Consider the following 14,768-nt stretch of genomic DNA (forward strand, 5'->3'; position numbering starts at 1 on the left):
GCTTAGTTTACTCAAATCCCATTCTCGCTTATTAATTAAAATGTTTGACACACAGATTGTTAATACTACACATTCAACATAATATCTTTAGTCTTGCACATCTTGAACTACAAAACCAAGATGTAGGCAACAGAAGGAACATAAACAAAACACAAAATCGAGAAAAACAAAACCAGGTGACAAAACTGAAACTGATCTCGATTACAAGTGCTGTATTAACTCTTTAACATTTTCTCTAACTAACGATATCAAGAAAGGGCTCACCTGTTTGCTGGCGAGTTTAGCTCTTAAACTGATCAAAAACATGTATTGAGATGAAACTTACACAAAGCTTTTACACCAAACTACGGCAAGCCTCGATTTCTGGTGCTTGCGTAGCCAACACAGACTCGCTTACACTCTTTATAACAGCATCCAAGACTGCTTTCTTGAACCACTCATCCTCCATTTTCACTACAATCTCTTTCACCATCCCAAGGATCTCCCCAAAGTTGTTTGGCGCCTTTGGCAGATCAATCCCAATGTCATCCAGCATAGACCCGTAAAGCACACAGCCACTCCCTACGTCTTTAGGATTTAGAACGTTCTTAGAGACCAAATGATTCAAGAGTTTCCCCACTCAACGCACGGTGGGTTTTTCTCCAACCCGAGGGAGATGGATTCTCTGACGAGCTCGGGATGGTAAGATGGTGATTTCAGTTCCTCTACCATTGTAGTGCTTCATCCAATAGACGGACACTGAAATATTCTTCCAGAAGCGACTTGGTTTTTCTGCTGAGCACTTCTGAGATCAAGCTAGTAGCAATAGGAGGAGCCACCTCCTGTGGCTGTGGTGGTGTTTGTGTCTTCTCCACTGTTTGTCTGCTCAGGGCAGCACTATAACCTTGCAAAAGAGCACTTGGTCTACTACCATTCAAGATACCTCCACTGCCCTGAGGTAAGGCCTTGAGTTAACCGATAGTGACTTGTCCATTATAACAGGAGACTGAACACGCCCTGAGAGCTGTGGATTATGCCTATTCCCTCTAGGCATGGAACGGGACCTTCCCATCTCCCAGCCGTCATCATCTGTTCCAGGCATCATTCCTCCAGTACCAGAACGTCCAAAGAAGTTTCCAGAGCCTATAACTTCAGCATCAGCACCACCAATATTGCTTCTCATATTCGCCATTGCACGGGGGCAATTTGATGAACTATCTTTCTCAGGCACCATCTTCTGCTTCAGAAGCTCACCAACCAAACGGATGTTTCCTAACGTTCGAAGCTTGGCCGTTCTTTCCTTGTCTCTGCGGTCCATCTCTTGCGCTGGATCAGTCATCAGTCTGACTTCTTCCTTCAGTTTGTCAGCGCCTTCAAACTGTTCTTGGCAGTTATTCAAAAGCACTCTTTTGAATGTTACTTCTTTTTCCACCGGCTTCCTCAGATGGGAAGGAAGGCAGCTTTCCATTGATATCAAAAACACAAGAGAGCATGCAATGATTATGCCTTCTCAAAAATCAGCTGTATCGCTCCCTGAATTTCAAGATAAAGGACAATGATTATGCCGTGAAGAGAGAGCTACAAACAAGTCCGAATGCATAATATGAAATTAGGAACATACCTTAAGGATATCAGCAGAAGTGATCTCAGAGTCGATTAATTGACCTTTAAGGAGGTCATACTTCTCAGGAGTCATCTTGTTCAGAATACTGCAGAGAACATGAGACTATATTGATTTGATCAACTATATAAAGCAAATAAACCCAAACACAAAGACATATACTCATTATAGTAATGCAGAATACAATAATACCCTTTCACAGTCTTGAGGACTTGGTCCTTTTCTGAAAGAGTTCCTCTTCTAGCTGACCATGGAACCTCTGCTTTAACCAAAGCAGGAGGAGGACCAGACTGTTTCAGTAAGTTATCATGTTTAGTCACAAACAATAACCACCCAAGGCCAAAAGAAAACTAAGTTATTGTCAGAATAGTCAACACTCACTCGTTGGTTTGATCCATTATGTGCATCTATAGGTTCACGTTGGTCTTTTCCTTGACCTTGCTTTACTTGGGGAAGGAATAGATGCACGACTATGCCAATCACGGTTATCAGTCTCCGAGTAACGATTCTGAACTTGAACTGCAGGCTGAATAGAGCAAACAAGAATAGGAACATTAAAAAAAAAACTGAAACAATTAACACAACTAGAAACAACGTTTCATTGACTCACCTGACTTTCAGAACGGCCCCAGCTCTGCTCATCCCCAAAAAGATCAGATGCAAGTTCCTGACTGAGCTTCAGGATTGTCTCAGAGACTTCGAACGCCTACACAGAGAAAATGGTGATTCGGTGAATGACTGATTTCAAACGAATCTATCAACCTACACCCAGGAATGATCACTTCAAAGGTGCTAACAAGTAGGAGACATTTAAACCAAACTAAACAGTGCATTATAAAGATTCTAGTTACCTCTTTAAGCTGAAGCAGCTGTTCTCTGGTGAACCTCAAAATCTCATGACCTTCAAATCTGGAGTCCCCTCTCTACTAGAAAAAAAAAACTTCAACCTCAGAACTCAAAGCACAAAATGAAAACAGGGTAGGATGATTTAAAACCATGAGCTCTAATCAAGAAGATGAATCAACCATATCCATAGGGTCCTTTATGAGCATCAACGAACTTATAGAGTGCCCACCTAAAAAAGCCTACAAGTATCAATATTCGTCCATATTTACAGCAAGGTCACATAGCTAAAGCGCCCCACCAAGAATTAGGACATTGCATTTAAGTTAAAACATGGTTGTATGATTAATACTTATGCGCTCAAATCAAGAAGATGAATAAATTATATACGTAGGGTCCTTTATGAGCATCAAAGAACTTAAAGATTGCCCACCTAAAAAGCCTACAATCATCAATCTTTGTCCACATTTACAGCAAGGTCGCATTGCTTAAGCGCCCCACCAAGAATTAGGACATTGCATTGTCTGTTCAACAAAAGAACGAATCCAATCATCAAACTTACAAATATTCGGCTTATCTAACTCAAAACAACTTTTAGAAGAATACAAAAAGCAGAGGAATCAATCTTACCTTGACGGCAAAGGAAGGAGCGTCTCCGACATCGGTAAGGTCAGAAGAGGAAGAAGAAGATAAGGTGGAGCGTGGGAAAAAGAGTCTGCTTCCTCCACGACCGCCTCCAGGTCTCAAGCTCAGCATCACTCGAATCTTTTCGCGGTAAAGGAAGGGTAAGAGCAGAGATGGTTCTGTTCTGAGACTGCTGCACAAAGACACACGAGTTTGAGGATTCTGGTCGTTAAAGCGAACAGCTTGACATTACAGATGAAAACAATGTAGGATCAAAGAGAGATAATGGAGAAGTTTACCTGAGAGAGAGTTTGTGAGTGAAGAGAAAGAGATAATGCGGCGCAGAGTAGTGAAGAGTGTGTTTTATTTCTCTCTGTTAGGGCTTCGGACAGTGATTAAAATACTACAATGATGTTTGAGTAAATATTAAGAGAAGAAGTCCCATAGTCCTAATATAATAGAAGTACCTAAGAAGGTTTTAAAAAAAAATTAAAGAGTAAAATTTAAGTTAGGTATTATTATTTACTTTTTTGCTGATATTTGTTTTCTTGTTTCTTTAATTTTATTGAAATAACAAATTTGCGTGCTTGGATTTTGATTCGATTTTTAAAATTTTCCGATTTTCAAATTTAACTTTTTATATCCCACTCAAGTTTTATATATGATATTATCAAAATCAGTTCAGTTATATTTTATAGTTCTAAAACTAAATACATTTATGGTTCAGTTTATAACAATTTGAAATATATATTTTTTGATGAAATGTGAAATGAAATATACATATTTGGATATCATATCAAAATATGTATGAAATTAAATATTTTAAATATTTATTATTTATTTTGGATATTAATTCAAATTGTTAATATTTTTTGTAAATTGTTTGGATCTTTCATATCATTTGAAAGATTGTGTCATGATTAGTGTGGTGAAACCTACGTAATTACACATATGTTTCTTTTTAATGGAATTGGAATTTGAAATTTGTGCTCTGTTTACGAATTCATAATTTTTTTTATCTAAATTGTTTATGTCGATGTTCTCCATACATATAACTTTTTCATTCTTTAATAAGATGTTATGAATAAAATCATCAGAATTAAGAAATTTGTATTTTTAAAATAGTTGTATTAATAATATAAATTTAAATTTAGTTGATAAATCATAAATAACACAAAAAATTGTTGGTCAGTCAGTTTTTAACAAAATTAAATTATTTTTGAAATAACAAAACATTTTATATTTTGAAACATCAAATTCCTGTAAAACATCTTTTTCTATATATTTTTTTTATCAAATTTCTATAAAATATACATCTTTTTCTATTTTTTTCAACTGTTAGGAATCTAGGAACATAATGTAATAAAATTCATAACTAGCGTCACTTGGAATATCAACTTTTGCAAAATTATCAGCAATGTCATTTCGAGAACGGTTTGTCCATCTTAACATCACTTCTTTGAACTTTTTGCTCCACCATCTTACTTCTCGGGTCCAGTTATATGTTCCAAAGCTGGTCCAGTTATATGTTCCAAAGCTAACACTTTTGCATTGAATGTAGCCATCATCTTCTTGTTATCTCCTTCAAAAATCACCTTAGTAAAACCTTGGCTCCAACAATGTTGTATTGCCATAATAAAAGCATGAAACTCTGTCTCTATCACAGACTAAGCAAGTCCTCTTCCCTGTCCTGATCCCAGATATGTGCTATTCACATCTCTTAAAATCCAACCTGCTTTACAAGGTATCGAAGGTGATATAAACGATCTATCAAAGTTACATTTTATCCATCCTTGTCTTGGATATTGCCAGTTGTTCTCAGTTGTATCGTATCATTGACCTCCCTGTTACTAGTGTGCCGAGAATTTTGCATATCCGTTATGTTTTGAGACCATTCTTTGTTGTTATTGAAGGGAGGGATATTTGTTGTTGTATCAACAAGACGTAAAATTATATATTGGTTTCACCATCATTATAAAGTTGCATATACCAGCATCCGATATCTTGGCTTGCAAGTCAAGTTAAAGAACTTCATAATTGTTAGCCCTAAAATTGAAGGCTTCACAACAAAATTTTATATTAACAAACTAGTTATAGATATATACAAAAGAAGTACATAAAAGTTCATGAATCAATAAGTTAATCTACCCTATGACATCATATCAGCATTACGCATGTACCGCACCCAAAACATCTTAATCTATACCCTCTTTGTAACAAACATTTTCTCTTTATTTTTTAGGGTTTGGGTTTGAGGAGAACCTTTGGTAATGGTAAGACGTGTGATCTTCCTTCTTTTTTTTTGGTCGAATCTAAAATCTATTTGTATAATATACAAAATAAAAACAGCAAAATCTCCCATGTTTTCAAAGAGGCTGCTTAGCATCTCCATCATGTGCTATCTATATCAGATCCCTTTTTCATATCTAAACATACATGATCATGAGCCCATAGAAATGGCTAGTGGCATCTCACTTTCATGTGAATCTACCGTGGAGGTTGACATTCTTTTCTTTGATTGGTTCCCTTCAACTTGCCCTTGTTGGTGAGCTATCTCCTCAGGATCATCATCATGAGCCTCTAAAGATTGCTCGGGAGGATCAATATCACGAGCATTGGACTCTCCGGTCGCATTGTTGTTATTACCACCCGATCCAATGACCATCCTAAACCCAAAAGTGCGGGAGACTATGCGGTACGCAAAGGTTAGGATCCAAAAGGACCAAGGGAGACATACAAAGAAAATGCCTAGGTAAGAGAGCCAAGCTGGAGGGTAAGGGAGGATTGTGTATGCAATTAGACAACCTCCTCCGACAGCTATTGATAGGAAGAGAAACAAGGTTATGAGAAATATGAATACCCGACCCGCCCCTGGATCTGGTACAGGCATCGTTCTTTTAAGGAAAGAGCGATCTTATAAGGTGAAGAAGGATCAAGATACGTTTAAGGGTACTTCTATATCATCCTCCATTTACGAAGTTGCTCCTTCTCTTTCTTTCAATTTTTTTTCTCAAATGGGGTTTGTATCGGTTGAAGAGGATAGCCTGAAACAAGATTCAATCACACACACACAAAGAAAAAGAGCAATGAGGAGAAAGAAAACCCAAGAATATATTTTTGTGTTGTTTTGTTTGTGTAGTTTGACAAGAATAGTCATTAGTCATTTTTTTCTTTTCTTTTCTTTTTCTACATTTGTCATTCCATAGGAGAGGGACGGACGTCCGTAGATAAAGGACCTATAAGCTTTTTGCAATCTTAATTAATCAGAGAGATGATATGTGCTCATGTGTACTAGTAAACTCATATTATACAAGGTGCAATGTGAGGAAACTTGTTTTGCTATCTTTATCATCAAAAATTCAAAAATACAATTAGACTATTCCAGCTCTGGAGATTTGCATTCTAAATATTACTAATGATAAATACGGCACATGCAAAGAATACAATCAATCAATGCTATTAAAACTGGATCATAACCGGTTGATAAAAAGTTATATCTAACTTCTATTTTATTAAACTAACTATAAGTTAAATCAATTTTTTATATTCGCGATTAGTTTTTAATAATACACATTTGGTAACCGCCACAAATACATGGATCCACTCCTCTCAAACAAACTAAGGTTGTGTATGTTCATATGCACAACAAGAAATATTTAAGTTAAGCAAACTCATTATAATTGGTTCAATAAAATAAAAGTTGGACATAACATTTATCAATAAATTATCAATTGAAACAAATCTAAATATTAAAATTAAACTTAAAAAAAATAAAATTAAAACAAAAAATATACACGCTCAGAATCTAGTTGTTGCAATTAAAGTCATACTAAATATATGTTTTCAAATAAAACAAGAATCAAAATGAGTATGTTCCAATTTTAAGGATTTGTATTTTTCTGATATCGAGTCTATCAGTAATTATTTTGTTATATATATATTTTTGATATTTAAAGCTGGAGTTCAAGGAATTGCATTCCATTTTCTGCTTTCATTTTAAAGAAGTTTTGAAGCCTTGATATATTCTCAAGTATCGGCCACAATAGAATAGGAAGTTTTCAATATTCATCTTTAAAGCGTAGATACTTTTCCTTGTAATCTTGTTCTACTTTGGCCAAACCTAGTATACAAATATTTGATTTGATTTGAATATGATTAAGATAAGACGGTAATCAATCTATCTTATTAAAGTAGAAGTACTTTAAGCTTTTGTTTGGTAATAGAGATAAGAGTCTTTAAAAAAAAAATTTTTGTTTGGTAACAAAGATAGTAGAGAATTTTGTCTTTTCCTTATTTAAATGATAGATTTAAGTATTTAATGTTTTTTCCTAATTTAAATAATAGATTTTTTTAATAGAATGAATCTTAACCAAAATAGATTTCCTTATAAATTTTTTGTTAACATTAAATATTTTTCAATATTTACTAATAAAAATAATAAAATAAAAAATCACACATCAAAATCAATTTATATATCATATAAATAAAATATAAAATATTGTATTTATAAATTGTTAGTATAACACTTTTATAATATAATTCCAATTAGTTATAAATATTAGATTTTTATATGATACACTATGATATAATAGACGATTAAAATCACATAATATAATTATTTAAAGTAATAAATAAAAAATTTGTTTTAAAATGGTATACTAACAATTATGTAATACATATTAATTTACATATATATATATATATATATATATATTATCATTAGAATCTATCTTATTAAAGTAGAAGTACTTTAAGCTTTTGTTTGGTAATAGCGATAGGAGTCTTTAAAAAAATTAAATTTTGTTTGGTAACAAAGATAGTAGAGAATTTTGTCTTTTCCTTATTTAAATGATAGATTTAAGTATTTAATATATTTTCCTAATTTAAATAATAGATTTCTTTAATAGAACAAATCTTAACCAAAATAGATTTCCTTATAATTTTTTGTTAACATTAAATATTTTTCAATATTTATTAATAAAAATAATAAAATAAAAATCACACATCAAAATCAATTTATATATCATATAAATAAAATATAAAATATTGTATTTATAAATTGTTAGTATAACACTTTTATAATATAATTCCAATTAGTTATAAATATTAGATTTTTATATGATACACTATGATATAATAGACGATTAAAATCACATAATATAATTATTTAAAGTAATAAATAAAAAATTAGTTTTAAAATGTTATACTAACAATTATGTAATACATATTAATTTACACATATATATAGATATTATCATTAGAACAAAGAAAAAAATTGAAGTGAAAGCAAATATTTATACGGCCATATTTAAGATTTTTTTTAACAAATTTATTTTAATTTCAAATATGTTTATATATTTTATTTATTTATAAATTATTTTATTTGTTATTAATAATGCTAAGATTTTGGAATTGGAAATATTTAATGATCCATCTCTATATTATTTTCATTAGGAATTATAAATTTATATCAAAATATTTTTTAAAACTTTTAATTTTTATTATAACTACAAATGTTAATTTTCAATCTAAATTTATGTTTAAATATTACAAATATATCATTTATAAATGAAAAAATTAAAAACATAAAATAAATACCCGCCCGGTTGGGCGGGTCAAGATCTAGTTTATGATTAAGAACACATTGTTGACTGGTGAACACAACAAAAAGCTAACCAATTAAGCAGTGATGACACATAACACGTGGCACATTCTATATCTATAGCCGTCAAAGAATAAGCAAACGCGGGCCCCGTCTAATATATCCATTATCCGCAACTACTGGCTCTCTGCCCGCCAGCGAATTAATAATATATCTAAATAACCATATTACCCCTTCTCCAGAGCGACAAAGCGGTGGGTAATTTCGTAATTTTACAGCACTCAGCTTTCCTTGTTAATCGAAAGACGATAGCGCGTGTCAGTACCTCCACAAATTAGACTATTCCAGTTCTGGAGATTTGCATTCTATATTACTAATGATAAATACAGGACATGGAAAAGAATACAATCAATCAATGATATTAAAACTGTGGATCATAACCAGTTGATAAAAAGCTATATCCAATTTATATTTTATTAAACTAAGTATAAATTAAATCAATTTTTCATATTCGTGATTACATTTTAATAATACACATTTGGTAACCTCCACAAATACAGGGATCCACTCCTCTTAAACAAACTATGGTTGTGTATGTTAATATGCACAACAAGAAATATTTAAGTTAAGCAAACTCATTAGTAAAACTCATTATAATTGGTCCAATAAAATAGAAGTTGGACATAACATTTATCAATAAGTTATCAATTGAAAATAAATCTAAATATAAAAATTAAAATTTTCAAAAAAAAATTAAAACAAAAAACATACATGCTTAGAATCTAGTTGTTACAATTAAAGTCATACTAAATACTCGCTCTGTTTTTTAAAGATCCATGTTCTAGGAAAAAAATTGTTTTAAAAAATATATTTTTTACTTTTTCAATGTATTATTTAATGAAAATCTGTTAACTTTAAGAAAATTAATTGTGTTTATTGAATTTTTATTGGTGAAAGATTATGGAAAATTGTTATTCACAAAAATCAATGCATTTTAATGTGATTTCTTAATATATGTGAAAAGTCTAGAATATGTATCTTTAAAAAACAGAGGGAGTATATGTTTTCAAATAATTATTGTATCAGTAACTATTTTATAATATATATTTTTAATATTTGAAGCTGGAGTTCAAGGAATTGCATTCCATTTTCTGCTTTGATTTTAAATCAAGTTTTGAAGCCTTGATTTATTCTCAAGTATCGGCCACAATAGAATAGGAAGTTTTCAATATTCATCTTTTAAGCGTAGATACTTTTCCTTGTAATCTTGTTCTACTTTGGCCAAACCTAGTATACAAATATCTATCTTATTAAAAGAGAAGTACCCATTTAAAAATACCCCTTAGTTTTCACTTTTATTTACACTTTATGCCACTGTAATATTAATTAAGTTTCCTATTTTTATGCTTGTCTTTTTCACTTTAGGTAATGTGTTTTCCAAAATTAAATACACAATTAAACAATACTTTCTATTTTAATATTTTGTCTTTTTCACTTAGATTAATGTGTTTTCCAAAATTAAATTTGAATTAAATACACTTCATTAATTTCTCCATTAAATCAATTTCAAATTAAAAAAATTACATTTTTATTGGACAAACAATTCATAGAAATTATAATATCAACTTTTCATTTAACGAATCTGAACGAAAAATATTATCAAATTTGAACCGAAACTAGATAATATCTAAACGGATTTTTACCATTTTGGTATCTAGAAAACCATAACCAAACCTGATCTGAACGAAATATTTTGGATATTCGAATGTATTTAAATCATATTTATATACTTAATATGTTAACTATTTTTAGAGTTAATATCAAAGATATAAGCTATTTTAAAGTTGTTTAAAATATTTGAAATATAAAAAATAGTCAAAAGTAAACATCTAAAATAGATAAACAATAATCAAAACACCAAAAATACTTAAAATATATATTTATTCTCATCCAAATATTCAAGTTAAACATATTTTTAATTTTTAATTTAGGTACTTTGGCTTACATTACTCAAATTACATTACTCATATTTACATGTTATATTATTTTATTTTTAGATTTAGAGATATTTAAAGATATATAAATTTTGAAAATTTAAAAATAGTTTAAACGGGTTATCAAACCCGCAAAAATCCGAATCAAACCGGAACCAAAATTTATAAATACACGAATAAAGCTAGAATCTTTAAACTCGAAAATCTCAAACCCGAATAGATTTTAACTGAATTCGAGTGGATACCCAAATATCCACCCCTAATTTAGTCAATATAAATAGATCAAATATTATAAATATATTATTTTGTATAAATAAATAAAAACTAAAAGTGAAAATTAATACCCGTGCGGTCGCACGGGTCAAGATCTAGTTCGATTTAATTTGAATATGATTAAGATAAGACGGTAATCAATTTATGCTTAAGAACACATTGTTTACTGGTGACCACAGGTCCACAACAAAAGCTAACCAATTAAGCAGTGATGACAAGTAAAACGTGGCACATTCTCTATCTATAGCCGTCAAAAGAATAAGCAAAAGCGGGTCCCATCTAATATATCCATTATCCAGAACTACTGGCTCCCTGCCCGCCAGCGAATTAATAATATATCTAAATAACCATATTACCCCTTCTCCAGAGCCACAAAGCGGTGGGTAATTCCGTAATTTCACAGCACTCAGCTTTCCTTGTTAATCGAAAGACGATAGCGCGTGTCAGTACCTCCGCCGGATACTCGCGTCGATAGCCGCCAGGAGAATCCACCGTTTCAATCAAATAGAGAGAGAGAGAGAGAGAGAGAGAGAGAGAGAGAGAGAGAGAGAGAGAGAGAGGGTTTCGTTGTTTGGATGGTGGAAATGAGGAATCCTGAGTCTGATTCAGCGGCGGCGAAGTGCCGAGACGAGCTGCCGGTGAAGCTGGAGGATGGTTTAGAAGAAGAGCACGGTCCTCTCAACAAGCGATCTAGGGTTTGTTCTTCTTTCGAGAATTTGATATAAAGTTTGCTCCTTTTTTTTTTAGCTTTTAATTATTTGTTTATTGTTTGTTGCAATTGAATCAGTTATGGAGCTCATCCACAGTGGTGGCACCGGCCAAGTATAACCCGCTTGATGAGCCGAGCCCTCTTGGACTTACCCTTAGAAAGAGTCCATCTTTGCTTGATTTGATACAGATGAGGCTCACGCAGAGTGGTGATGACCCAAAAGCCCAAGGCTCTGGTTGTGTTAAATGTATTACTGCTGGATCGAATAGTATTGAGAAGCTTAAAGCTTCCAACTTCCCCGCCACACTTTTGAAGATCGGGCAATGGGAGGTAAGCGTTTTGCCTTTTGTTTTGATTATATGTTTCGTGGTGGTTTCAAAATCTGACTTGGATATGGTTCTGTTTTTTTAAAAACAAAGTATAAATCGAGGTATGAAGGTGATTTGGTGGCGAAGTGTTACTTTGCAAAACATAAACTTGTTTGGGAAGTGTTGGAACGAGGTCTTAAGAGTAAAATAGAGATCCAATGGTCAGATATTATGGGGTTGAAGGCAAACTGTCCTGAAAAAGGACCTGGGACGTTGACTCTCTTGGTACAAGATTCACTCATGATCTTTTCATTAGCGCGTCTTATGCTTTTGTTCAACTCTAATCTTTGTTTCTTTTTTTTTTGGTTGTTTCAGCTTTCTAGGCAGCCTTTGTTTTTCCGGGAAACAAACCCACAGCCTAGGAAACATACTTTGTGGCAGGCAACATCAGATTTTACTGATGGCCAAGCCAGTATGCACAGGTACAGACATTTGTTGTGGTTTCTGCTCTTAGCATTTTGTGTCTAAATAATGTTTGTCCTAGCGTCAGCTAATGATAGTCTCACTATGATTTGTTAGGCGGCATTTTCTGCAATGTGCTGAAGGGGTAATGAACAAACATTTGGAAAAGCTTGTTCAGTGTGATCATCGCCTTTTGTATTTAAGCCATGAGCCAGAGATAATCATGGACTCTCCCTACTTTGAGGATCCGAACGAATCAAAGGGAAATCCTTTTGAGAATTTTAATCTTAGCACAGGTCCTTCTGTATCCGGGACTCAGAATTTAGCAGCATCCCCTGTTGGAGCTCAGTCATCCTCTGAACATATGTATCTGTCTCATGAAGCACCATCTCCCAGCTCAGGTATCTTTCTTATTAATTTGTAGTTTTCTTTTCACTTTTGTTGAGCCAAATTAAATGAATGTATCTTTTTTGTTTGATTCATCTCTAGTGATAGATGCTCGTGCAAATGAAGCAGTCAATTCAAGAAACACAACGGGTTGTGGTCAGATGGGACTACGACAATCTATGTCTCTGAGTGATTTCCTTGCAGTTCTCTGTGATTCTTCTAGTCAGGTTGAAGAAGAAGTAGCTGGACTACACCAATCTGTGTCAGTTAGTGACTTCCTTGCACTGTTATCTGATTCAGGAAACATACCTGGACTACAACAATCCATGTCAGTAAACGATTTCGTTGGACTTCTCTCTGATTCTGCTGCTGGTGGGAATGATCCGGAACATGTGGAGAAATTCGAGAGCATGAAACAGCAATTGCTAAGTGATAATAATATCCAGTTCGATGCACCACCACCAGATGAGAAGTCTCTCATGCCAAGGGTTGATTCTTTATTCAACCTCATGTACAACAAGGATCTCAACGCAGCTGCAGCAAACTCACAGCTCGATGTGGAGAACTCGGGTGGATTGAAGAATGAACTCAGTGATCAGAAGGGGATAGTTCCGGACAATAACAACAACGACAAGAGAGTTCTTGATCCAGCTTCCAGCAGTAGCAGCAGCAGACCACAGGGCATGTTGAGGAAAGACTCGTTCAGCGATTTGCTCTTACACCTCCCCAGGATCGCATCCTTGCCAAAGTTCTTGTCCAACATTTCAGAAGAAGATGGTGATGCATATAATAGATGATTGGTGTAAGATTATTCCTTTCTTTTTCATTATTTGGCAAGTACAGGAACCTGAAGTAAAGCCGCTTTTCTGTTTTTCTTGCAAGTCAAATTTGTCTCTTGGTCACTAATCCCCACAGAGATATGAAGAAACTTGTTTTGAATAATGAATTTATGTAGACATTCCATTATTATTATTTTTTTGATCAAAATAGTCATTCCATTATTTATCATACACTTTTTTATCAGTTTTATATATAAAATAGCAAAGCAGGGGTAAAAGAACATCCCTTTATTGGCTGTACCAATAAGAAGAAGTTTTACTGCTTCCCAATGAAGTGTTTTTGGCTGGTGCATATACTGAGATAAACAGTTGACAGTGAAAGCAATGTCTGGACGAGTCAAACCCAAATATTGAAGGCTTCCAACTCCAACAGTAGCTCAACATTCTGATGGATCTGGCAAGATATCACGAGAATTAGTTTAGCATCTGCCATTTTCGTCTTCCTAAGCAAATCTGTAATATATTTGGGTTGCAAGCTTTTTACTTTAATTTTCTTTGTACCATCCAAAAAGTCAATCAATGTGATCTTTTTTGGGCCAAATTCTATTTCGTGCTTCTTAAGTTATAGTTGGTTGGTAGGTTATTATTATGAATTTACTGCTAAATAATGTTACATTAACGTGTTTTCCGGGACAAGAAGGTATCAGGTGTTGGTGGTTGAGGATGAGGAGTCATGAGATAATAGATAATGGTTATGGTACAAGTTCAAATCCATAAATTTGGTATAACAAGAACAAACCAATCGTTGAGCAACAATGTACTAAGAAAATAGTTAAAGTGAAGTTTGGAATGAATGACTTGACTTTAATATTATTCAAAGCTGTACAATATCCATGAATGTGGAATAACAAGAACAAACCAATATTTGACCAACAATGTAATCTTGGTTTACTATATAATCTCAGTTTGTCATTCATATCTGAAGAATCAGTAACGATGATGAACGTTGCATTTTGAGCGGTCGTCAAAAAGGATTTCACAATCCATCCTCTCAAATGAAATAGTATGGGCTCCCCGGTCAAAAGCGATGTTATGGTTCTGCTGAGAAGAAGCACCAATCACGCTCAGCCTACCGGTAGGCGTCCTGATCATGTTCAAGCAAAATATAGTTGGTGAAAACTTGGTAA

At 33.2% G+C, this 14,768-nt stretch overlaps 2 protein-coding genes, 2 non-coding genes and 1 pseudogene across 4 annotated transcripts; 1 reads left to right on the forward strand and 4 right to left on the reverse strand.

The window, feature by feature from the left end:
• Positions 1-6: 6 nt before the first annotated feature.
• Positions 7-3,476, reverse strand: LOC108819244 (eukaryotic translation initiation factor-like; annotated as a pseudogene).
• On the reverse strand, positions 2,625-2,735 carry LOC130499299 (small nucleolar RNA snoR103). The gene has a single exon (XR_008938178.1). It is a non-coding gene; the product is annotated as a small nucleolar RNA snoR103 (small nucleolar RNA).
• On the reverse strand, positions 2,826-2,935 carry LOC130499298 (small nucleolar RNA snoR103). The gene has a single exon (XR_008938177.1). It is a non-coding gene; the product is annotated as a small nucleolar RNA snoR103 (small nucleolar RNA).
• Positions 3,477-5,507: 2,031 nt separating the features above from the next.
• On the reverse strand, positions 5,508-6,162 carry LOC108821835 (uncharacterized). The gene has a single exon (XM_018594825.2). The coding sequence runs from the start codon at positions 5,955-5,957 to the stop codon at positions 5,508-5,510; it is 450 nt and encodes a 149-aa protein (XP_018450327.1). The 5' UTR covers positions 5,958-6,162.
• Positions 6,163-11,379: 5,217 nt separating this feature from the next.
• LOC108819348 (uncharacterized) lies at positions 11,380-13,803 on the forward strand. Its single transcript, XM_018592362.2, has 6 exons — positions 11,380-11,631; positions 11,724-11,975; positions 12,065-12,238; positions 12,329-12,435; positions 12,533-12,816; positions 12,905-13,803. Exons 1-6 carry the CDS (start codon positions 11,512-11,514, stop codon positions 13,597-13,599), a joined length of 1,632 nt encoding a protein of 543 aa, XP_018447864.1. The 5' UTR covers positions 11,380-11,511; the 3' UTR covers positions 13,600-13,803.
• Positions 13,804-14,768: the final 965 nt, after the last annotated feature.

Source organism: Raphanus sativus, chromosome 8 (genome assembly GCF_000801105.2).
Source record: "Raphanus sativus cultivar WK10039 chromosome 8, ASM80110v3, whole genome shotgun sequence".
Classification (NCBI taxonomy): Eukaryota; Viridiplantae; Streptophyta; class Magnoliopsida; order Brassicales; family Brassicaceae; genus Raphanus; species Raphanus sativus.